At 43.4% G+C, this 24,609-nt stretch overlaps 1 protein-coding gene across 6 annotated transcripts in view; it reads left to right on the forward strand.

The window, feature by feature from the left end:
* Positions 1–24,609, forward strand: part of LOC123992809 (BCAS3 microtubule associated cell migration factor-like) — a 384,557-nt gene that overhangs the window by 129,849 nt on the left and 230,099 nt on the right. For 4 of the 6 annotated variants that reach the window (XM_046294341.1, XM_046294336.1, XM_046294337.1 and 1 more), the window contains 2 exons: positions 1,840–1,990; positions 15,549–15,593. In XM_046294341.1, coding sequence (XP_046150297.1) covers positions 1,840–1,990; positions 15,549–15,593 — 196 coding nt within the window. The remainder of the gene's footprint in view (positions 1–1,839; positions 1,991–15,548; positions 15,594–24,609) is intronic. The other 2 variants (XM_046294339.1, XM_046294340.1) reach the window with 1 other exon arrangement.

Here is a 24,609-nt window from a genome sequence, read left to right on the forward strand (position 1 = left end):
GAGAAAAGAAAAAGAGAGACTGAGAGAGAGCGGTGTGTTGAAGTGTCCTGTTGGAAGGATGCTAAATTCATTAAGATTTTTTCTTCCTCCTGTCCTACGTTTAGGCCAGCTGTAGCACCATTATGGTTTTACAGGCTGCTTCCTGTTCAAATTCCTCCTTTTTTCTCCGTCTCTTCCACACAAAAGGTGGCTGCTTTGGGGGTGTAGTGCTTTTGAAATGTGAAGGGCCCTCGAGAGCCCAGGGCAACTGTCTCTCTCTCTCTGTCAGGTTGGAGAGACGGAGAGGCTTAGAGGCCAAGTGGGAAGGCGGGCTGAATTCCAAATGGCACCTTTTTCCCTACATAGTGCCATACTTTTGACCAGAGCCCTTTAAACCCTGGTCAAAAGTAGTGCACTATATAGGGAATTGGGCTCCATTTGGGATACAAACAAAGTTTGTATAACGTCCTCCTCTCTGAAGGCCCTGCTGTTTTGTTGGGCCTCCACATCTAAATGGTCTCTTTTTGGATTGACACAAAGACATTATTTGGCCGCACTAATGAAACACAGAAAAACACTTTAATGATCTAAACCCCTCCTCCCCCGCATCTTCCTCCCCCTGTTTCCCCCTTCATCCTCCTCTCCCCATCACTGCTTTGATTCCAATAATCATCACAACGCTCTCCTTCTTCATTGTGTTGTTTTTGTAGCATGTTTTCTTTTGTCTCTTTGTCCCTGGGTTACCCCCTTTTAAACTCGATGGCTTTCGCCTTTCAAATGCAACAATGGAGAAAGGAAAACATTCAGAGAAAGATCATTGAGATTTGGTCCTGAAGGTTATGCTGTTTTTCTGTGAGAGTACTTAAACTTGAATCTTTTTAAGGACACAGATTGTATTGTAAAATACATCATAGTACATTCTCGGTTGAAGTGTATTGTGCCATGATGGAGAGTAGAGCTCATGTAGAAATGGGTAAATCCTGTTTCCCATGTTGTCTTTAATGAATGAGTTATTTATATTGAACAGGTTCATGTGATTTAGGAATTATATGGAACTAATGTTGAGGGCTATGATCAGGTCAACCATCATGCGAGGACTTTACCGTTCTTCTCAGGTGACCTGCATATTTAATAAAGCTCTTCATATTATATTCACTGTACAATTTCAAAGGGATATATTCCATAGATCGTGAGATAGTGTCTCATCAAATAGTTCTAACTTGCTGAAACCAGGTGTGATGTGGTGGACATAAGAACCTGCCATTGGTTTTCACTGTAAAAACGTCTCGTAATATTTAACGTACACGCAATAGATGTTGAACTCCAGTAAGTCAGTGACCTGTTTTACATGCATAGGAATGAATGGATTCTACATTACTGCTTTGGTATTTACAATTAGTGCTTAAATGTAATGTATTTGCACAGTTAGAGAAAGGGGAACATTCTCTAAGTCTACTAAGCCTGCAGTGAGCAAACATCTTTGTGTGTGTGAGTGCGTGTTTGTGTGTTCATGCCATACTCAAACATCATGCACCTCTCTGATGTAGCTCTTTAAGGCCATTCGATGTGGTGCCCTTTGACATGGCCTGATTGTGTTTAGCTTGGGCTCCACTCAGATGAGAGAGGCGTGTGTGTGTGTGCGACTCCTGATGATTAGGTCTGATTAACTGACTGCTGGGTACTAGTGGCTCTGAGGCGCCGCATCTTGAGCTGGTTACCTCCAATCAGGACCCCAGGTATGCGTGTGTTCATATGTTGATGAAACATAGGACTACATGAGCTGTTGCATTGTTACTGTTGGACTTGGACTATAAAATAGGACTTTTATTAAATATTTTCTCACTCTCTCTCTCTGTGCAGCTAAACTCACCAGCCAGGAGTCGTACAACAACTTCACCAACAACAACATGGGTAACCCTCGTCTGTCCCCTCTGCCCAGCCTCACCATAGTGCTGCCCCTGGCACAGATCAAGCAGCCCATGACCCTGGGCACCATGACCAAGCGCTCCGGGTGAGTCTTCCTGCCCTGCATCCAGCCATGTGTTGTTGTCACACTCTGTCCGTCACACTCTGTCCATCACACACTGTACTTCACACTCTGTCCTTCACACTCTGTCCTTCACACTCTGTCTTTCACACTCTGTCTTTCACACTCTGTCCTTCACACTCTGTCCTTCACACTCTGTCCTTCACACTCTGTCCTTCACACTCTGTCCATCACACTCTGTCCTTCACACTCTGTCTTTCACACTCTGTCCTTCACACTCTGTCTTTCACACTCTGTCTTTCACACTCTGTTTCACACTCTGTCCTTCACACTCTGTCGTTCACACTCTGTCCGTCACACACTGTCCTTCACACCCTGTCCTTCACACTCTGTCCGTCACACACTGTCCGTCACACACTGTCCGTCACACTCTGTCCGTCACACTCTGTCCGTCACACTCTGTCCGTCACACACTGTCCGTCACACACTGTCCGTCACACTCTGTCCGTCACACTCTGTCCGTCACACACTGTCCGTCACTCTCTGTCCGTCACTCTCTGTCCGTCACTCTCTGTCCGTCACTCTCTGTCCGTCACTCTCTGTCCGTCACTCTCTGTCCGTCACTCTCTGTCCGTCACTCTCTGTCCGTCACTCTCTGTCCGTCACTCTCTGTCCGTCACACACTGTCCGTCACACACTGTCCGTCACTCTCTGTCCGTCACTCTCTGTCCGTCACTCTCTGTCCGTCACTCTCTGTCCGTCACTCTCTGTCCGTCACACACTGTCCGTCACTCTCTGTCCGTCACTCTCTGTCCGTCACTCTCTGTCCGTCACACTCTGTCCGTCACACTCTGTCCGTCACACTGTCCATCACACTCTGTCCATCACACTCTGTCCATCTAGCTAATCACTAGTATCAACCTGAAGTAGCCTTTACAACTCAGCCTGTCCTCCTTTGGTCACAGCCAAAGCCATTGATCATGTTAAATTTTTTGTTTTTGATCTGTATCTGTTATGAACCCATTGGATTTGCAAGAAACATCCACATGATATAATATCCAGCCTGGTTTGGAATCTGTTGTCAGTCTGTCTCTATGTACAGCTACACTACAGTAAAGCTACATGTCTCTATGGAAACATTTACCAGTGAGTCTCTCTATCAGGCAGTATCTATGCGTGTCAGTGTGTCCTCTCCCTCTCCTCTCTCTTGGTCAGTCACGCTATGACTAAGTCTGTAGTTTTAAGAGGCGGTGAGTCAGAGGAGAGAGACTGCACCTTGTGAACTTCATTTACATACAGGTGGCATCACAATTATGGCTGGATTTTAATATTTTCATTTAAATGTCATTTTCCTGTCATGTTTGAATGGACATGTTGTAATGATGGAAGCAGCAGGCTACTGGGGTTTCTTCCCAATGATATTAGATCACTTCAGTTCTGTATAAAGACACTAGACATCTGAGAATGGTGGTTAGAAACACACCATCATTAGTTTGATTAATCTGCACGGTTATTACAAGGGATTTGTTTTATGGTGAAAGGAAACACTTTTCTTTGCATAATGCCCTACTTAGCAAAACACAGTAGGTAGAGAGGAGAGATTTGAGAGTATAACTGGCAGGTCATCCTTCTGGAGGAAACTCCTAAACTGCCTAGTTGATTATTACTTCTTTAGTCTGCCTGCATGCCTGTCTGCCTGTCTGCCTGTCTGCCTGTCTGCATGTCTGCCTGTCTGCCTGTCTGCCTGTCTGCCTGTCTGCCTGTCTGCCTGCATGCCTGTCTGCCTGTCTGCCTGTCTGCCTGTCTGCCTGTCTGCCTGTCTGCCTGTCTGCCTGTCTGCCTGTCTGCCTGTCTGCCTGCCTGTCTGCCTGTCTGCCTGTCTGCCTGTCTGCCTGCCTGTCTGCCTGTCTGCCTGTCTGCCTGCCTGCCAGTTTGCCTGCCAGTTTGCCTGCCAGTTTGCCAGTATCCGTTCACTCTCAAATAGACAATCACAACCTTCTCACCAGGTCTCCTCTCTACTGTATCAATTCAAGTCAAAAAGATAACTCCCATCTTTCCATTCGTCTGTCCGCTTCAGGAGAGAAGGCGTCAGGGCGGGCTAATGAAGCTAGACAGGCAGCTGTGCATCTCTCTGCTGCACTGCACCAGACCCCCTGCACACACACACACACACACACACACATAGGCGGCAGGTTGGGCCCATGAAGTGCGGGGTGATATCAAGTGTGTTCACGGAGACTTGCACAGGAGTATCTAGGCACCATCTGTTTGTTTGTTTGCGTAGCCGTGTGTGTGTGTGTGTGCGTGCGTGCGAGCGAGCGTGCGAGCGAGCGAGCGCGCAAACTGGCCATCCGGTAGCTGTATTTACACCTGTGTGACCAGATGCCCGTTGGCAGAGTGGGAGAGGAACACACCAGGTGGTTAACCTACATTCTCTCATGGCCCGTCTGTCTGCAGCCTACTCTAGTGCATTTCAAACACACACACACTCCATTGCACCAGTCTGAAGGTATCCTCCCGTCCTATTCCAACTTCCTTTATGATCTCCTATGGAACCGGACTAGCCGTTGCTATTAGAGAAAGATTGATATGGATTTATTTCGGGCCGATACTGTTTTTTGGGGGTCAAGTAGGCCGATAGCCGATATTCAATATCATTACATTTGAAGATTTTGCTGACAGAATATCCCAGAGATAGCCATGTATGCATCTATTTTAAAACCAAACAATACATTTGACTTAGATTGATAAAAACTAACTACATAACGGTACAACTTTTATTTGAATGGTCTTGATAATCTGGGTAAATCAAGTTGGCACAGGTCTACTCACAATACAGGTGAATGCATATGCAATAGGACTGTCTGCATGCATTGAGTTATTGAGCTTGTTTTGGTTGATCAAAACTCAATAATGCTACAGTTGACATATGAGACTTATATTAGCCTACTGATCAACAACATGTGTATAGAATCATCACTCCAGCATGTCATGCCTATATGGAAGGACATCATATAGGCACATTTATTAGTTTGAGAATATGAAGAAAATCTATTAATTGTCAATGTGTCCAACCTAATGATCACAGAGGCTTATGAAAGTTGGATTTGTTTGTAATTTTCCATGGTAGGGAAAAAATATTTTATCTTCAGATGTCAGGACGCATCTCTAAAACATTTTAAAACACTTCTTTCTTTCCCTATTACAACAATCATCTAACCCGACTAACAATTGTCAATTTACAGATATGATTGCGTCGGTCAGATCAGCGCCATGAAATAGCTAACGTTACTTCGCAAGTCAGATGGCTCGTTCCCGAAAAATGATAACCAGCTAACGTTAGCTAGCCACGTTGACTATTGGCTCCTATCTGATATATTAGCACCATGTATATCTAGCCAGCTAGCTAGCATAGTAGCTAATATTCGTAGCTAGCTAACACCACAAATGAAAGGGTTAGTTATCATAATCTTTGCTAACAAGTCACATAGCTAGCTAGATAGCTTGCTTATTGCATGTATGTCCGGGCACATCAACACAAGCCTTGTTATTAGTGAATTAAGTAAACTAATATTTGCAACAGGAGTTTTGATTTTGGTCAATGTGTCAGTTCATCCATTTCTCAATAATGCACCTTTCTGTTGGTAAATGAGCTAGCTTGCTTTGATTGATTTTCCCAGCTAGACCTTCCTGCTAGACCTTCCTGCGTTGTCCAGTGCTCGTGGCTCAGGCAGTGAGTGGCTGCTGGAATAGCAGCAGTTTTTCTATGTAGAGGGACTATCGGCAAAGCCGATAGAGAAGGGCCAATAGCCGATAGACTAGAAAAGGCCAATATCGGCTCCAATATATCGGTTTAATTGCTAACAGGCCAGAATTGGAGCTGAAGACTTTCAACAGTTTGCTTCTCTCAAGCAATTTAGGAGTAAGGGAGATGAAAGGACCCCCCCATCCCTCCCTTTTCAGAGTTGTTCCAGTTGTCTCTGTGTTTGGAGAGAGGGGATGAAATGTATCCCTGTGATGCACAGTATTCTGCCCCGATAACCTCCACCAGACGAGGGCAGAGTTCCAGGGTAAGGGAGCAGACAGAGCTGGAGCCAAGGCTCTGGGACACCTCAAAGTCACTACAGAGATGTGGGCTCTCTCCCCACAGGGTACAACAGACATGGGTTCAAATTGCTAGAGAGCCAGATGGGCAGGGTACTTTTGAACCCAGGTCTTTAGTACAGTGAGAATGGTGGAGGAGGTGACCCCCCCCCCCCCCCCCCACATGACCTCTGGTTTCCTGTCAGCCATATTTGGCAGAAGTCTGAGACGGAGAGACAGAGAGTGTAAAAGAGAGAGAGAGAAATGAGCACTGTCATTTGAGGCCTTCGAGAGCTTTTTAACTTTTTAGTGTTTGCTTTGCTTCAATCCTGGATTGTATTGCTAGCAAAGTATACTCAGAAACGCACTCAGAGAGACACGTGTTTGAAATGAAACGGCAATGAATTAGAGATGGAGATGAAAAGGAAAACAAGGGAATCTGACCTGGAGTAAATCCCACTGATGGGTGTTTTCCGCTAATGCAGACAGAGATGGAGAGAGCGAGGGAGACTGAGAGAGCGAGGGAGACAGAGAGTGGGCCCTCCTGACCTTCCACAGATGGGCAGAACAGATTACTATAATACTTTTCTACAGTAGGAGCAGCTAGCCGCCTGCCAACCCATTGTCTCATAGAGCTCTAATGAGAAGAGCACTGAGAGGAGATGGGCTTTAAGAGCCTAAAAGCAGCTAGCGAGCCCTGTAGCGCCAGGCCTCCAGCACACACAGCACTGCGTATGGAACGTGTCACATACTAAACCGTTTGCACAAATCACCCTCTCCTCCCTTTAATGGCCCTGGCAGAGCAGCATTAAGGCCCATGGGTTAAGAGTTGAACGTGTGAACGATTACTCCATGGGAGTGGGGTCGTCAACCTCCCAGGTCCATTTATCACTCTCCCCTCATCCCCTCTTTTTCCCTTTCAACCATCCCCCTGCTTTTCTTGGTGTTTCTGTGTGTTCTCAACAGAGTCGTAATGTGAGCATTGTTTAGTACGTTATATGTACGTTAATTACTGTAAGTTGGGCCTTTACAGTGTTTTCCATTAGCGCGGCCGGTTATAGACTCATTTTCAGCCAGCTATATATTATATTGTTTTTAAATTCGCTAGACCGTCTAGCCCTTTCCTGCTAGAATGAATGATATGCATCTCTTCTAGCAATCTATTGATATGATAGGCGCCTGTCAGTCACAAAGCGAGCGATGACAGGGAGACGCAGCAGAGAAGAAGAGATGAATCTGTCCAAAATAAGCCCAGTGTGTTTCTATGGGCATATTTTGGACCGAAGATTGTCACGTGCCTTCCTTTCATGTTCACATTTCACAACCTCCACGGTCTTTTGGACTTACCTACACGCGATTTAGCTAAATAATAGGCGTACACTTGATTTAGGCAAGAGGCTAAATGTTTCTGCTCTGTGATAGATGAACAAACGAATAGATGATGAGCAGCACTCACCTCAACTTAGCCAACATTTCCACAGCCTAAGTGTAGCCTAACCAATATCCAAACGGAGTCCTCAAGCTTGTCTAAAAGCAGCACGACACACCGCTGAAATAGTTGAACAAGCTAATGAAGCTATTGCTTCAAATGTAGATTTAACAATTGGATGACTTTTTGGGAGTTTCAATCAGCACTAAGAAACAATGTGATGCCTTCAACTACATTAACCTACTTTATTCCAATATTTTTGTGTTTCAGTGCTTTTTATTCCCACAGTAATTCTTTATGTATCCATATAGTTGTGGTTAAGAAAACTGTTCGAAAGGTTATGCAAAGAGATGGGTGAAGTGACCAGGAAGATGGTAACAGGCTGGTAGTAACAGCCGCTGCCTAGCAACCATCAAGAGCTTAAAAGCGTGGTGCATGCCAGTGCTGCCAGTGCTGCCTCAGCAATACGGCTACGTTTCATACTAAGCTGTAGACAGAAATCATGACTATGTCGGTTTGCAGAAATAGGAGTTTAGGCTTTGATACCGGCAACACCTTTCAAATATAAATATAAGGTGGAAAAAGTTGTCTGAATGCTAAAGTTGGTGTGACAACGTCTTAGTATGAAAGTTGTATATGAAAGTAGTCCTGATCATATACTGTAGACCGAGACAATATCCAGAACAACTAGCAATACTCTGGGTTCATACATTTTCAGTCATTCAAATTATAAAGTCATGTTTTTCTACACAATACCACAACAAATTATTCTGATCTGGGAGGTAAGGTCTTCAATCGTTTCATTGTGTATTTCAGATGGAGTCAGTGCATTAGAATATACCAGAGCACACCAAAATATACTTTCCTCAGCCAGATTTTTCAAACACCTCAGAGGGTGCCTGGCTGGCTACTTTCTCTATTCGTCTAGCTACTCTATGTACAGTTGAAGTCGGAAGTTTACATAAACCTTAGCCAAATACATTTCAACTCAGTTTTTCACATTTCCTGATATTTAATCCTAGTAAAAATTCCCTGTTTTAGGGCAGTTAGGATCACCACTTTATTTTAAGAATGTGAAATGTAACTTTGGTCAAACATTTCGGATAGCCTTCCACAAGCTTCCACAATAAGTTGGGTGAATTTTGGCCATTCCTCCTGACAGAGCTGGTGTAACTGAGTCAGGTTTGTAGGCCTCCTTGCTCGCACATGCTTTTTCAGTTCTGCCCACAAATTCTCTATAGGATTGAGGTCAGGGCTTTGTGATGGCCACTCCAATACATTGACTTTGTTGTCCTTAAGCCATTTTGCCACAACTAGTATGACCAAGCATTAACATCCTGACTGATGTCTTGAGATGTTTCTTCAATATATCCACACAATTTTCATCCTCATGATGCCATCTATTTTGTGAAGTGCACCAGTCCCTCCTGCAGCAAAGCACCCCCGCAACATGATGCTGCCACCCCTGTGCTTCACGGTTGGGATGGTGTTCTTCGATGGTCATTAAGGATAACAATGGTCATTAAGGCCAAACAGTTATTTTTGTTTCATCAGACCAGAGGACATTTCTCCAAAAAGTACGATCTTTGTTCCCATATGCAGTTGCAAACCGTAGTCTGGCTTTTTTATGGCGGTTTTAGAGCAGTGGCTTCTTCCTTGCTGAACGGCCTTTCAGGTTAGGTCGATATTGGACTCGTTTACTGTGGATTTTGATACTTTTGTACCTGTTTCCGCCAGCATCTTCACAAGGTCCTTTGCTGTTGTTCTGGGATTGATTTGCATTTTTCGCACCAAAGTACGTTCATCTCTAGGAGACGGAACACGTCTCATTCCTGAGCGGTATGACTGCTGCGTGGTCCCATTGTGTTTATACTTGGGCACTATTGTTTGTACAGATGAACGTGGTACCTTCAGGCGTTTAGAAATTGCTCCCAAGGATAAACCAGATTTGTGGAGGTCTACAATTTTTTTTCTGAGGTCTTGGCTGATTTCTTTTGATTTTCCCATGATGTCAAGCAAAGAGGCACTGAGTTTGAAGGTAGGCCTTGAAATACATCCACAGGTACACCTCCAATTGACTCAAATTATGACAATTTGCAGAAGCTTCTAAAGCCATGACATCATTTTCTGGAATTTTTCAAGCTGTTTAAAGGCACAGTCAACTTATTGTATGTAATCTTCTGACCCACTGGAATTGTGATACAGTGAATTTTAGTTGAAATAATCTGTCTGTGAACAATTGTTGGAAAAATTACTTGTGTCATGCACAAAGATGATGTCCTAACCGACTTGCCAAAACTATAGTTTTTTAACAAGAAATTTGTGGAGTGGATGAAAAACGAGTTTTAATGACTCCAACCTGTGTACGTGTGTATGTGTATGTAAACTTCCGACTTCAACTGTACTTGTGGAAGGCACTACCTATACTGTATATATATATACATTTATATAATATTGTTAGTGCGTTTGGAAACTATTTGCCTACTTTTATCAGTTTATTACCATAACCATCTGGAACAGACTGCCTGCATGACTTTAACTAAGTTATATTTCCTCTATTGACCAGCAGTGTTCCTCTCCAAACTGAACTAAGAAATAAAATAAGAAATAAGAAACAGCACAACATGCGTTATGTGAACCCAAGATCCAGTACAGGCTTGTTGCATTGAGACCTGAAACGCTACTTATCCATATCCTATCAGCCACCATCCATTTACCCAGCAGGAGGCTAGCAGGATGCCAGGGGTTAAGTGCCTCACAGGGGGGATAAAGTACACCAGCGATGCCCGCCTCCCAGTGCCAGTGAACGCTCAATTGAGGCCAAGGCCCAATGGTAATGTTAAAATCTTTAACTGCCCCCCCTGCCCATGCTGGTTGGCTAGCTTTCGGGTGTAATGAACCCATGCCCATACTGTTATGTTAGCTACTGGCTAATCCCTATCCATGCTGTTAGGCTAGCCACTAGCTATTGGATATCTGTGTACCCTCTGGCCCATGCTGTTTGGCTGCTGGCTAAATGTGTTCCAACAAGCATAACAGGAGTAGAGTTAGCATAGCCAAGACCCGCTGGTCCTGTTAAAATGTTAAACTGACCCCCTGTCCTGTTGTTAGGCTTGCTACTATAGAACTCTGTGATCCCCTTCCACATGTTGTTTGTCTAGATATTGGTTAGTTGTGTGACCCCCCCCCCCTGCTCATGCTGTTTGTCTAGCTACCAGCTAACCCTTTAACCATGTTGTTTGACTACTGGCTAAATTGTGTTTGAATAAACATAACAGGACCCCCGACTTCCATTACACTGCTCACCCCACGTCCAACCACTCAGATAAAGGCCTCTTCTTTAAGAAGACAACACTGATCTCCAGTGTGCGTTGGAGGTTATATAGACTCAACAGTAGTCTCCAGTGTGCGTTGGAGGTTATATAGACTCAACAGTAGTCTCTAGGGTGCATTGGAGGTTATATAGACTCAACAGTAGTCTCCAGTGTGCATTGGAGGTTATATAGACTCAACAGTAGTCTCCAGGGTGCATTGGAGGTTATATAGACTCAACAGTAGTCTCCTTTGTGCATTGGAGCTTATATAGAATCAACAGTAGTCTCCAGTGTGCATTGGAGGTTCTATAGACTCAACAGTAGTCTCCAGTGTGCGTTGGAGGTTATATAGACTCAACAGTAGTCTCCAGGGTGCATTGGGGGTTATATAGACTCAACAGTGGTCTCCAGTGTGCATTGGAGGTTCTATAGACTCAACAGTAGTCTCCAGTGTGTGTTGGAGGTTATATAGACTCAACAGTAGTCTCCAGTGTGCATTGGGGGTTATATAGACTCAACAGTAGTCTCCAGTGTGCATTGGAGGTTATATAGACTCAACAGTAGTCTCCAGGGTGCATTGGGGGTTATATAGACTCAACAGTAGTCTCCAGGGTGCATTGGGGGTTATATAGTCTCAATAGTAGTCTCCAGGGTGCATTGGGGGTTATATAGACTCAACAGTAGTCTCCAGTGTGCGTTGGAGGTTATATAGACTCAACAGTAGTCTCCAGTGTGTGTCGGTGGTTATATAGACTCAACAGTAGTCTCCAGTGTGTGTTGGTGGTTATATAGACTCAACAGTAGTCTCCAGTGTGTGTTGGTGGTTATATAGACTCAACAGTAGTCTCCGGTGTGTGTTGGTGGTTATATAGACTCAACAGTAGTCTCCAGTGTTTGTTGGTGGTTATATAGACTCAACAGTAGTCTCCAGGGTGCATTGGGGGTTATATAGACTCAACAGTAGTCTCCGGTGTGTGTTGGTGGTTATATAGACTCAACAGTAGTCTCCAGTGTGTGTTGGTGGTTATATAGACTCAACAGTAGTCTCCAGGGTGCATTGGGGGTTATTTAGACTCAACAGTAGTCTCTACGGTGTGTGTTGGTGGTTATATAGACTCAACAGTAGTCTCCAGTGTGTGTTGGTGGTTATATAGACTCAACAGTAGTCTCCGGTGTGTGTTGGTGGCTATATAGACTCAACAGTAGTCTCCAGTGTGTGTTGGTGGTTATATAGACTCAACAGTAGTCTCCAGTGTGCGTTGGTGGTTATATAGACTCAACAGTAGTCTCCAGTGTGTGTTGGTGGTTATATAGACTCAACAGTAGTCTCCAGTGTGTGTTGGTGGTTATATAGACTCAACAGTAGTCTTCAGTGTGTGTTGGTGGTTATATAGACTCAACAGTAGTCTCCAGTGTGTGTTGGTGGTTATATAGACTCAACAGTAGTCTCCAGTGTGTGTTGGTGGTTATATAGACTCAACAGTAGTCTTCAGTGTGTGTTGGTGGTTATATAGACTCAACAGTAGTCTTCAGTGTGTGTTGGTGGTTATATAGACTCAACAGTAGTCTCCAGTGTGTGTTGGTGGTTATATAGACTCAACAGTAGTCTCCAGTGTGTGTTGGTGGTTATATAGACTCAACAGTAGTCTCCAGTGTGTGTTGGTGGTTATATAGACTCAACAGTAGTCTTCAGTGTGTGTTGGTGGTTATATAGACTCAACAGTAGTCTCAGTTGGTGGTTAAATAGACTCAACAGTAATGTTCACTTTGTGTTATGTTTCGTTTTTTCTCTCCATCTAAGTAATCTCTCCTCATATCTGTGGACTAAAACAGATAGTTGACTGCTTTGCTAGTCTACACACACACACACACTCCATCACACAGTAACACTCACTCATATCACACACAAAACAGATAGTTGACACTAGTCTACACACACACACACACACACACACACACACACACACACACACACACACACACACACACACACACACACACACACACACACACACACACACACACACACACACACACAGTGTCGTGTTAGTCTGGAGAGATTCAGACGGATGCTTCGTCCCTCCATAGCAGATAAAATAAAAAAGTGCCGTGCTTTGATTGGCCAGGGGCCTTGGTTGCTTCCCAAATGGCACCCTATACCCTAAATAGTGCACTACTTTTGACAAAGCTCCATAGGGCTCTGGTCAAAAGTAGTGCTCTACAATGGGAATAGGGTGTAATTTGGGAGTTTCTGCAGTACTGATGTGGTCTGCTGTGTTCGGGGACAGAGTTCAGCCTCATCTGGCCATTATTACTGTTGGGAAAAAGCTGTTTACTGTAAACTGTTTACAGGGGTCTGTCACTATCTCTGAACATGCAGGGTAAACACAGGAACACACTCCCACTCCTAATGGCTCGTAAACACTGGCCCGGGGAACACACACACTGACAGAGAGATACACACTCAAAAAAAGACCATACACACCGTCACAAAGAACCGGACACACACTCGCCCACACCCTCAGAGGCTTGCAAACACACATAAATACTCACAAAGAACCGGACACACACTCGCCCACACCCTCAGAGGCTTGCAAACACACATAAATACTCACAAAGAACCGGACACACACTTGCCCACACCCTCAGAGGCTTGCAAACACACATAAATACTCACAAAGAACCGGACACACACTCGCCCACACCCTCAGATGCTTGCAAACACACATAAATACTCACAAAGAACCGGACACACACTCGCCCACACCCTCAGAGGCTTGCAAACACACATAAATACTCACAAAGAACCGGACACACACTCGCCCACACCCTCAGAGGCTTGCAAACACACATAAATACTCACAAAGAACCGGACACACACTCGCCCACACCCTCAGAGGCTTGCAAACACACATAAATACTCACAAAGAACCGGACACACACTCGCCCACACCCTCAGAGGCTTGCAAACACACATAAATACTCACAAAGAACCGGACACACACTCGCCCACACCCTCAGAGGCTTGCAAACACACATAAATACTCATAAAGACAATGCACAAACACAAATATACACTCACCCCAAAAAAGTCACATGAAGACACATGATGCTATTTTCAAACACAGTAATAATACGGCAGTATATCTAAGCCATAAACCAACCATGTTTAATTGGCATTAAACCTATAGTTGAAGACACTTCTTTGAGTCATAAAAGTGCATTACAATTTCAACTGTGCACTCTTTTGACCAGAGCCCTGTGTGACCACTTGGAGACACCAGTTAGTCCTCTCACTCAAACACTTGTCATTGTTTAGTCTTATAATGCACTTACCCTACATTTACCAGGAATATTCTTATCATGTTAAAACATTTTTCATATTTTGTTATCAACGATTGTGCCAAAAAGTAAAGTAAATGTAAAATGCAAATGAAATCAACTGTTTGTGTAGTGTTGTGTCCTCAACTTTGGTATAATAATTTCCACTATCTCTAAATGGTTCCCTTTTCTATTGCTACCGTGCTTATGCATTTCAAATTTCTTCTGTAAGAATTGTTCAAATGTAGCCCTATCCATACAGGCCGATTACCACAAGTGTAAAGGGTTAATATTTTAAAAAATGTCAATGCCAATGTATATAAAAGTATGTAAAAAGCATACCATGATTTATCATCAAAACTTTGTTTCTTTTTCATACACTTTTCCTTCAAAGAAAGAATATAAAATAAGTTGATGGATAGCTAAAAGGAAAAGCATGCTCGTACGCTTCCTCTGACAAACGTATAGTACAACACACACTGACACACACACACACACACACACACACACACAGTACTTCCTCTGACAGACGTATAGTACAACACACACTGACACACACACACACATACAGTACTTCCTCTGACAGACGTATAGTACAACACACACTGACACACACACACACATACAGTACTTCCTCTGACAAACATATGGTTCAACACACACTGACACCTCTGCCAAAAGTATGGTCACACACACACACACACACACACACACACACACACACACACACACACACACACACACACACACACACACACACACACACACACACACACACACACACACACACACACACACACACACACACACACACACACACACACACACACACACAGTACTTCCTCTGCCAAAAGTATAGTACAACACACAATGACAAACACACACACACATACTGTATGTCCTCTGTCACAAGAATGGTACAACACACACACAAACACACAGTACTTCCTCTGCCAAAAGTATAGTACACACACACACACACACACACACACACACACACACACACACACACACACACACACACACACACACACACACACACACACACACACACACACACACACACACACACACACACACACACACACACACACACACACACACACACACACACACACACACACACACACACACAGTACTTCCTCTGCCAAAAGTATGGTACAACACACACTGACACACACGTACATACAGTCCTGGTACCAAACGTATGGTACTGCACTTTACAGAATGGTCTGAGTTGTTGAGTCAAGGAGTCATGTCCCAGGTTTCAGATCAATTCTAACACAGACAGTTTGCTTCCTGCTTTATGTGTCTTGTAGGATTAAACAGACAGGTCAAAAATGTAAGATGAAAAGTGTCTCTGTCCTAGGCTGACTGGCTAATAATGGTTTTTCCATCTATTTCTTCTTTGTGTGTCTCTCCCTCCCCCATGAAGACCTTACCTCTTTGGGGCAGGATGTTTTGCCATTAAAACTCCATGGTGAGTTTCCCTCCTCACTACCTACCTACCAGCATGCTCTGTTGTTGCTCTGTCCTGGCTCAAGACCAATGTATCCCAAATGGAACCCTATTCTTTATTTAGTGCACTACTTTTGACCAAAGCTCTGATCAAAAGAAGTGAACTTAATAGGGAATGAGGTGCCATTTGGGACGCAATCAACGACTGCATCCACCACATCTTTTCATTCGTGTCTGAGTATATTGAGTGTATTTTCAACACATTCTGTCAGTTTGTTCAGTCATCATCCCTGAGGAAAACACCATGGACGTGCCTCTCTTTTTTTCACACTACATTTTTGACAATTTTTTGATTCTCTTTTCTTGTGCTCTGTAAGTGGATTTCAGTTTACACTTTGGGTGGGAGATTTCACAAGCTGCTTGTCTTGTGTCTATGCCTAAATCTGATGTCAAGATTCACACCAAATAACATTTAAGCCCACATAAACTGTATAGGGAATTGGGATAGTGGTTCGAATTGAGAAAAGAAAATGGTTGATTTCTGAATCTTTTTTTATGGCGTGGTTAACTCACAAACCCAGAGGTATGTTGGAACATTACTGGAACCTTCTTGTCTGGCTCCTTGTGGTCTATTTGAACCCACCACTTCTTCATGATGGTGACTGCTCTCTCTCACTCTCTCACTCTCTCTCGATCTCTCTAGCTCTTTCGCTCTCGCTCTCTTTCACTCTCTCGCTCTCTCTCTCTCTTTCACTCTCGATCTCTCGCTCGATCTCGATCTCGCTCTCGATCTCTCGCTCTCTCTCGATCTTGCTCTCTCTCGGTTTTCGCTCACTCTCTCGTTCTCTCGCTCGCTCTCTTTTTCTTTCTTTCTCTCGCTCTCTTTCTTTCTCTCTCGCTCTCGCTCGCTCTCTTTTTCTTTCTTTCTCTCGCTCTCTTTCTTTCTCTCTCTCTCTCGCTCTCTTTCTTTCTCTCGCTCTTTCTTTCTCTCGCTCTCTTTCTTTCTCTCGCTCTCTTTTTCTTTCTTTCTCTCGCTCTCTCTCGCTCTCTTTCTTTCTCTCGCTCTCTTTCTTTCTCTCGCTCTCTTTTTCTTTCTTTCTCTTGCTCTCTTTTTCTTTCTTTCTCTCGCTCTCTCTCGCTCTCTTTCTTTCTCTCGCTCTCTTTCTTTCTCTCGCTCTCTTTTTCTTTCTTTCTCTCGCTCTCTTTTTCTTTCTTTCTCTCGCTCTCTTTCTTTCTCTCGCTCTCTTTTTCTTTCTTTCTCTTGCTCTCTTTTTCTTTCTTTCTCTCGCTCTCTTTTTCTTTCTTTCTCTTGCTCTCTTTTTCTTTCTTTCTCTTGCTCTCTTTTTCTTTCTTTCTCTTGCTCTCTTTTTCTTTCTTTCTCTTTCTCTTTCTTTCTTCGTCTTTTTCTTTCTTTCTCTTGCTCTCTTTTTCTTTCTTTCTCTTGCTCTCTTTCTTTCTCTTGCTCTCTTTTTCTTTTTTCTCTTGCTCTCTTTCTTTCTCTGCTCTCTTTTTCTTTCTTTCTCTTGCTCTCTTTTTCTTTCTTTCTCTCGCTCTCTTTCTTTCTCTCGCTCTCTTTTTCTTTCTTTCTCTTGCTCTCTTTTTCTTTCTTTCTCTCGCTCTCTTTTTCTTTCTTTCTCTTGCTCTCTTTTTCTTTCTTTCTCTTGCTCTCTTTTTCTTTCTTTCTCTTGCTCTCTTTTTCTTTCTTTCTCTTGCTCTCTTTTTCTTTCTTTCTCTTGCTCTCTTTCTTTCTCTTGCTCTCTTTTTCTTTCTTTCTCTTGCTCTCTTTCTTTCTCTTTCTTTTTCTTTCTTTCTCTTGCTCTCTTTTTCTTTCTTTCTCTTCTCTTTTTTCTTTCTTTCTCTCGCTCTCTTTCTTTCTCTCGCTCTCTTTTTCTTTCTTTCTCTTGCTCTCTTTCTTTCTCTCGCTCTCTTTTTCTTTCTTTCTCTTGCTCTCTTTTTCTTTCTTTCTCTTGCTCTCTTTCTTTCTCTTGCTCTCTTTTTCTTTCTTTCTCTTGCTCTCTTTCTTTCTCTCGCTCTCTTTTTCTTTCTTTCTCTTGCTCTCTTTTTCTTTCTTTCTCTCGCTCTCTTTTTCTTTCTTTCTCTTGCTCTCTTTCTTTCTCTCGCTCTCTTTTTCTTTCTTTCTCTTGCTCTCTTTTTCTTTCTTTCTCTTGCTCTCTTTTTCTTTCTTTCTCTTGCTCTCTTTTTCTTTCTTTCTCTTGCTCTCTTTTTCTTTCTTTCTCTTGCTCTCTTTCTTTCTCTTGCTCTCTTTTTCTTTCTTTTCTTGCTCTCTTTCTTTCTCTCGCTCTCTTTTTCTTTCTTTCTCTTGCTCTCTTTTTCTTTCTTTCTCTCGCTCTCTTTTTCTTTCTTTCTCTTGCTCTCTTTCTTTCTTTCTCTCGCTCTCTTTTTCTTTCTTTCTCTTGCTCTCTTTTTCTTTCTTTCTCTCGCTCTCTTTCTTTCTCTCGCTCTCTTTTTCTTTCTTTCTCTTGCTCTCTTTTTCTTTCTTTCTCTCGCTCTCTCTCGCTCTCTTTCTTTCTCTCGCTCTCTCTCGCTCTCTTTCTTTCTCTCGCTCTCTCTCGCTCTCTTTCTTTCTCTCGCTTTCTCTCGCTCTCTTTCTTTCTCTCGCTCTCTTTTTCTTTCTTTCTTTCTCACGCTCTCTCTCGCTCTCTTTTTTTCTTTCTCTTGCACACTCATTCCCTCTACGTTCACATTAAACCACAGACAGTTGTATTAAGAATAACACCGTGGTTGATCTCATGTTGTTCCCATTGTGTTTTTATAGTTATTTTGTGGCAATATGATTGAACAATCGGGTGTGTATGCACGTGAGTCCTACATTGCACAAAGGCTGTCCGTTGTGAACAGACGTTTGGCTATTGTGGCTTTAGCCATCCGTCTGTTTGTTACTTTTTCTTTGTCAATTAAACGATGTAATTGATGAATGTCATGTAATCAGTGATTTGCCTCCCTTTCTGGGAAAACAACGTGGTGCTTATGTGTGAACGTGGAGAATAACATTGTTGTTGATTTGTTATAGGCCTATAATCATTTCCATGGACTTTGAACATTTTGCAATAAGAGGTGGATTGTATAATCATGAAAGGGCAATTGGAATTATTTTGTATGTACAGAGATTTTACTATTCATGCATCATTCTGTTTTGAATTCATCTAATTTACTTCAGTTGTGATGAAGGATGCCTACTTTTATACAGCATTGTCATAGCCAATTCTCCTCTAAATGTAAATTACACAGACCTATATGTTTAATATGATGTTCCTCAGTTTGGGCCTCAATCTACTGCGAACGACAGAGAACATTACACTTCTCTAAGTTAGCAATGAGTTTTCTAACCATGCAGCTCTCTCTAATACTCAGGATGGCAGAAAGGTCCGCCTCTCTCTGTCAACGCTGTCTTGTGATATCAGGTGCTTACAAGCTTTTAAAAAGAATCCCCATTATGACAGTCACTTATGGACAGATGATTGAGTGGCTGGGCTCAACGGTGATGCAGTGAACTTTTCTTCCTCCGACTCGCTCTCTCACTCCTCTCTCGTTCCTCCCTCCATTAACTTCAGGAAATCAATAGCATGTGGTTCCCTCCCCAAGTCTTGGCTTTCCTCTCCTGTTGTGGCCAGTTACTCACTCATACTTTTTAATTGAAGCTTGTTTCCCTCTCCTCTCTTAGCTCCCTCCCTCCCAGCCCAGCTAGGCTCTTAGTGAGTTCAGAGAGCGGTATGCTTTTCAAAGGTACATCATTAGCATTTGTTAGCATGATGACCCCCCCCCACAGTAACAGTAACTGCCTACCTTTTGCTCTGCCTTTGGCTCCAACTCAAGCTAACTAGTTAAATCACTATTGTTCCTGTAACAGCAGGTCCCTGGACTGAGGGCAGAATAGATCATTGGTCTAACTTCATCATTTCAATTGTGTTTTATTAACAGTGTTTTGTTTGGATGGGCTGGAGAGGATGTGTGAAATGAGGACCTGGACATGTAACAAGGCCTCTCTTTCTCTCCCATAATGGCTGCCTCCCAAATGGCACCCTATCCCTTATAATATAGTGCATTATAAGAGTGTATATATAGGGAATAGGGTAGCAGTAGCACGTCTTCCTCTTCCCTGAATTACCTCTTCTCTGACCCCTGATGTTCCCCATCTCTGTATCTCTCCTTTTTTTCAACAGTCTAGGATGGAAGAGCGTGGCGCGTAACCTCTCACCATCGTCCAATTACATGAGCTCACACTAGACTAGCTGTTAAATATAGACATGGAACCTCCATCTAGGGCTATTCTAGGGTGGGGCAGGCAGGCAGGAGAAACAACCATCCTACGATAAATCCTTCTCTGAGCAGTAGTGTGATGAGCAACATTAGCCATAGAGCAAGTAAGGGGGGTTGAAGTTTCTGATTCTCTGTGTGCATCCCAAATTTCACCCTATTCTCCACATAGTGCACTCTTTATTTTTATTTCACCTTTATTTAACCAGGTAGGCCAGTTGAGAACAAGTTCTCATTTACAGCTGTGACCTGGCCAAGATAAAGCAAAGCAGTGTGACAAAAACATCAACACAGAGTTACACATGGGATCAACAAACGTAAAGTCAATAACACAATAAAAAAATCTATATACAGTGTGTGCAAATGTAGTAAGATTAGTGAGGTAAGGCAATAAATAGCCCATAGTGGTGAAATAATTACAATTTAGCATTAACACTGTGATAGATGTGCAGACGATGATGTGCAAGTAGAGATACTGGGGTGCAAAAGAGCAAAAATTAACAATATGGGGATGAGGTAGTTCGGTGGGCTATTTACAGATGGGCTGTGTACAGGTGCAGTGATCGGTAAGCTGTTCTGACACAGCTGATGCTTACAGTTAGTGAGGGAGATATAAGTCTCCAGCTTCAGTGATTTTTGCAATTCGTTCCAGTCATTGGCAGCAGAAAACTGGAAGGAAAGGCGGCCAAAGGAGGAGTTGGCTTTGGGGATGACCAGTGAAATATACCTGCTGGAGCGTGTGCTACGGGTGGGTGTTGCTAGGGTGACCAGTGAGCTGAGATAAGTTGGGATTTACCTAGCAAAGACTTAGATGACCTGGAGCCAGTGAGTTTGGCGATGAATATGAAGCGAGGGCCTACCAACGAGAGCATACAGGTAGCAGTGGTGGGTAGTGTTTGGGGCTTTGGTGACAAAACGGATGGCACTGTGCTAGACTACATCCAATTTTCTGAGTAGAGTGTTGGAGGGTATATTTTAAATGACATCGCCGAAGTCAAGGATCGGTAGGATGGTCAGTTTTACAAGGGTATGTTTAGCAGCATGAATGAAGGAGTCTTTGTTGCGAAATAGGAAGCCGATTGGAGATGCTTAATGTTCAAATATGGGCCCTGTTCAAAAGTATTGCACCATATAGGGAATAGGGTTCCATTTGATATTGTTCCATTTGGGAGGCAGCCTCTGATTATTTCGCTGAGATGTTGAAACGGCATTTTAGTCAGTCTTCCCCACTCAGTCCGCTCGACTCCCAAATAGCATCATCATTACAGCCGTCTGTCTATAGCTCCAGCCTCCTGCCCCAAGGCCACCTCTGTTTTGGAAGGCTGCTGTAAAATAATAAATGTGACGTTGAGGGATGTGTCCTCCACAAGGCTGCCCAAAGCCCTCACTCTCGCTCTCTTTCTTTTTCTTTCTTTCTCTCAATTTCTCTCTCTCTCTCCCTCCCTCTCCCCATCTCTGTGGTTCTTTCTCTCTCCTCTGTCTTAATGCCCAGCCCCAGCCACTGATACATATTAAACATATGGCCTGGGCTTTGCCACCGCTCCTCTCAACCCCGTTCTGAGTTACACTGGGTGTGTCCCAAATGACACCCTATTCCCTATGTAGTGCCATACTTTTGACCAGAACCCTATGGGCCCTGGTAAATGTGTGAATATAGGGAATATGGTGCCATTTTGAATGGATCCACTGTTCTGCTCTACCCTACCGGTCTTTGCAGCACTTTGTCACTGGAGGAGGCGACAGAAGTAAGGCTCTATCGTATTTGTTTATGGCGAGGGACCAGCCCCCTCCCAACCCTTCCATGGCGCCTCATGTTCGCCACGGCCCTGTAATGCGAAAGGGCTTTGATGGTGGACGTCACAGATTTAATTACGCCCTTGAGGAAAAGCTATTAGCTCAGTCAAAAGTCCTCATTTGTTAAATGAAAATTGGAAATGACGTACGAGTAGTCTTTTCAGTGAATTAAAGTTGCAGAGAAAATGAAGTCTTCCCAATAGCACAAAATAACATCTCGTGGTGGGAGGAGGGATTTGGCTTCTGTTTAGTGCCATCCATCTCCCCCTCTCTCCTGTCCCACGTGGTGTATTTATTTATTTATTGTCATTTATTGATACTGGGTTCCACCTTTCTTTCTTTTTTCTCTTTCCTGACCGGTTCCTCTGTACCGTATAGAGTCCAGAGTACTGTCCAGAGTACTGTCCAGAGTACTGTCCAGAGTACTGTCCAGAGTACTGTCCAGAGTACTGTCCAGAGTACTGTCCAGAGTACTGTCCAGAGTACTGTCCAGAGTACTGTCCAGAGTACTGTCCAGAGTACTGTCCAGAGTACTGTCCTGTCTGTCTGTCTGTCTGTCTGTCTGTCTGTCTGTCTGTCTGTCTGTCTGTCTGTCTGTCTGTCTGTCTGTCTGTCTGTCTGTCGGTCTGTCGGTCTGTCGGTCTGTCTGGGTCTGTCTGGGTCTGTCTGTCTGTCGCAGGGTGAAAACCTCAACACTTCCAGTGAGACAGAGGGGAAAGTAATCATTTGAAACTGAGATGAATAACCATTTGCGGTCATTCCTACTAGAACCAAGCTGTGATCCTACTCCCATTAGCAGACAGTGGTAACCCTGTACTCTTCATAGAGAAAATATGTAGAGTATCTGCAGTAGCTGATCAGTATGGTGTCGCCACAAGGAGAGCTTATCACAGTCTGTTGTGTGTGCGCACTTGCATGCGTGCAGGCGTACATATGTGTGTGTTAGTACCCAGGCCAGCCCTGCAGCATAGAGTCATGCAGCAGTCTTCTCAGCCACAGTGCCATAAGAGCCGTTTACACTTTTAATTTGTCACTGGGTCTTTCCCCTCAATGCATGAAAGCATGTCATTTTTATTGAATGTTATTCCTTGATGTATTATTCAAGCCGGCCTCCATCCAAAGACAACCGTGAAAAGTGGGAGATAAAATACCTTCCTTCACACCACACACAGCGCCGTGTGGCAAACGCGTCAGCCTGAGATTTCACCCCAAAACCAAAGTCAAGCCACTGGAATAGGATTTGTGTTTCCTGGGGATATTGAAACCAGTTGACCACATTTTTTTTCCAGTAAGAGAGAGAGAAGAAGTAGAATGTTGGAGAGATGAAACCCCTCACTAAAGAAGATCCCGACAGACTCCATCACTCTCACCACGAACTGTCAAAGACACCACACACACAAATCACAGTGAGCAGTGAAGTGAGATTACATGTTCTATAATGACTAACACATACCCCAACCCTCTTTCCCTCCCTCCCCTAACCATTCACCAGCTCCCTTATCATGTACTCTGTTAAAGAGAGATCCAGAAAACGGAACAGGATTTGTTGAGTTTCCCATCACCATATCAGTCATATGCGGGTATTGTGTTAGAGAGGTTGAGAAACGGGGAGAGAGTGACTGAATAAGAAAACATAACGAGAGAGTGACTGAATAAGAAAACGTAGAGAGAGAGTGACTGGAAGAGAAAATGTAGAGAGAGAGTGACTGAATAAGAAAACGTAAAGAAAGAGTGACTGATTAAGAAAACGTAGAGAGAGAGTGACTGAATAAGAAAACGTAAAGAGAGAGTGACTGGAAGAGAAAACATAGAGAGAAAGTGACTGGAAGAGAAAACGTAGAGAGAAAGTGACTGGAAGAGAAAACGTAGAGAGAGAGTGACTGGAAGAGAAAATGTAGAGAGAGATTGACTGAATAAGCAAACGTAAAGAGAGAGTGATTGAATAAGAAAATGTAGAGAGAGAGTGACTGAATAAGAAAACGTAAAGAGAGAGTGACTGAATAAGAAAACGTAGAGAGAGAGTGACTGAATAAGAAAACATAAAGAGAGTGACTGGAAGAGAAAACGTAGAGAGAAAGTGACTGGAAGAGAAAACATAGAGAGAGAGTGACTGGAAGAGAAAATGTAGAGAGAGATTGACTGAATAAGCAAACGTAAAGAGAGAGTGATTGAATAAGAAAACGTAGAGAGAGAGTGACTGAATAAGAAAACGTAAAGAGAGAGTGATTGAATAAGAAAACGTAGAGAGAGAGTGACTGAATAAGAAAACGTAAAGAGAGAGTGACTGAATAAGAAAACGTAGAGAGAGAGTGACTGGAAGAGGAAATGTGGAGAGAGAGTGACTGGAAGAGAAAACGTAGAGAGAGTGACTGGAAGAGAAAACGTAGAGAGAGTGACTGGAAGAGAAAATGTAGAGAGAGAGTGACTGGAAGAGAAAATGTAGAGAGAGAGTGACTGGAAGAGAAAACGTAGAGAGTGAGTGACTGGAAGAGGAAATGTAGAGAGAGAGTGACTGGAAGAGGAAATGTAGAGAGAGAGTGACTGGAAGAGGAAATGTAGAGAGAGAGTGACTGGAAGAGAAAACGTAGAGAGAGTGACTGGAAGAGGAAATGTAGAGAGAGAGTGACTGGAAGAGAAAACCGTAGAGAGAGAGTGACTGGAAGAGAAAATGTAGAGAGAGAGTGACTGGAAGAGAAAATGTAGAGAGAGAGTGACTGGAAGAGAAAACGTAGAGAGTGAGTGACTGGAAGAGAAAACGTAGAGAGTGAGTGACTGGAAGAGGAAATGTAGAGAGAGAGTGACTGGAAGAGAAAACGTAGAGAGTGAGTGACTGGAAGATAAAAGGTTGAGAGAGTGTGACTGGAAAGAAAAGGTCGAGAGAGTGACTGGAAGAGAAAAGGTTGAGAGAGTGACTGGAAGAGAAAAGGTCGAGAGAGTGACTGGAAGAGAACTTCGAGAGAGTGACTGGA

The sequence above is a fragment of the Oncorhynchus gorbuscha genome, linkage group LG13 (genome assembly GCF_021184085.1).
Source record: "Oncorhynchus gorbuscha isolate QuinsamMale2020 ecotype Even-year linkage group LG13, OgorEven_v1.0, whole genome shotgun sequence".
Taxonomy (NCBI): Eukaryota; Metazoa; Chordata; class Actinopteri; order Salmoniformes; family Salmonidae; genus Oncorhynchus; species Oncorhynchus gorbuscha.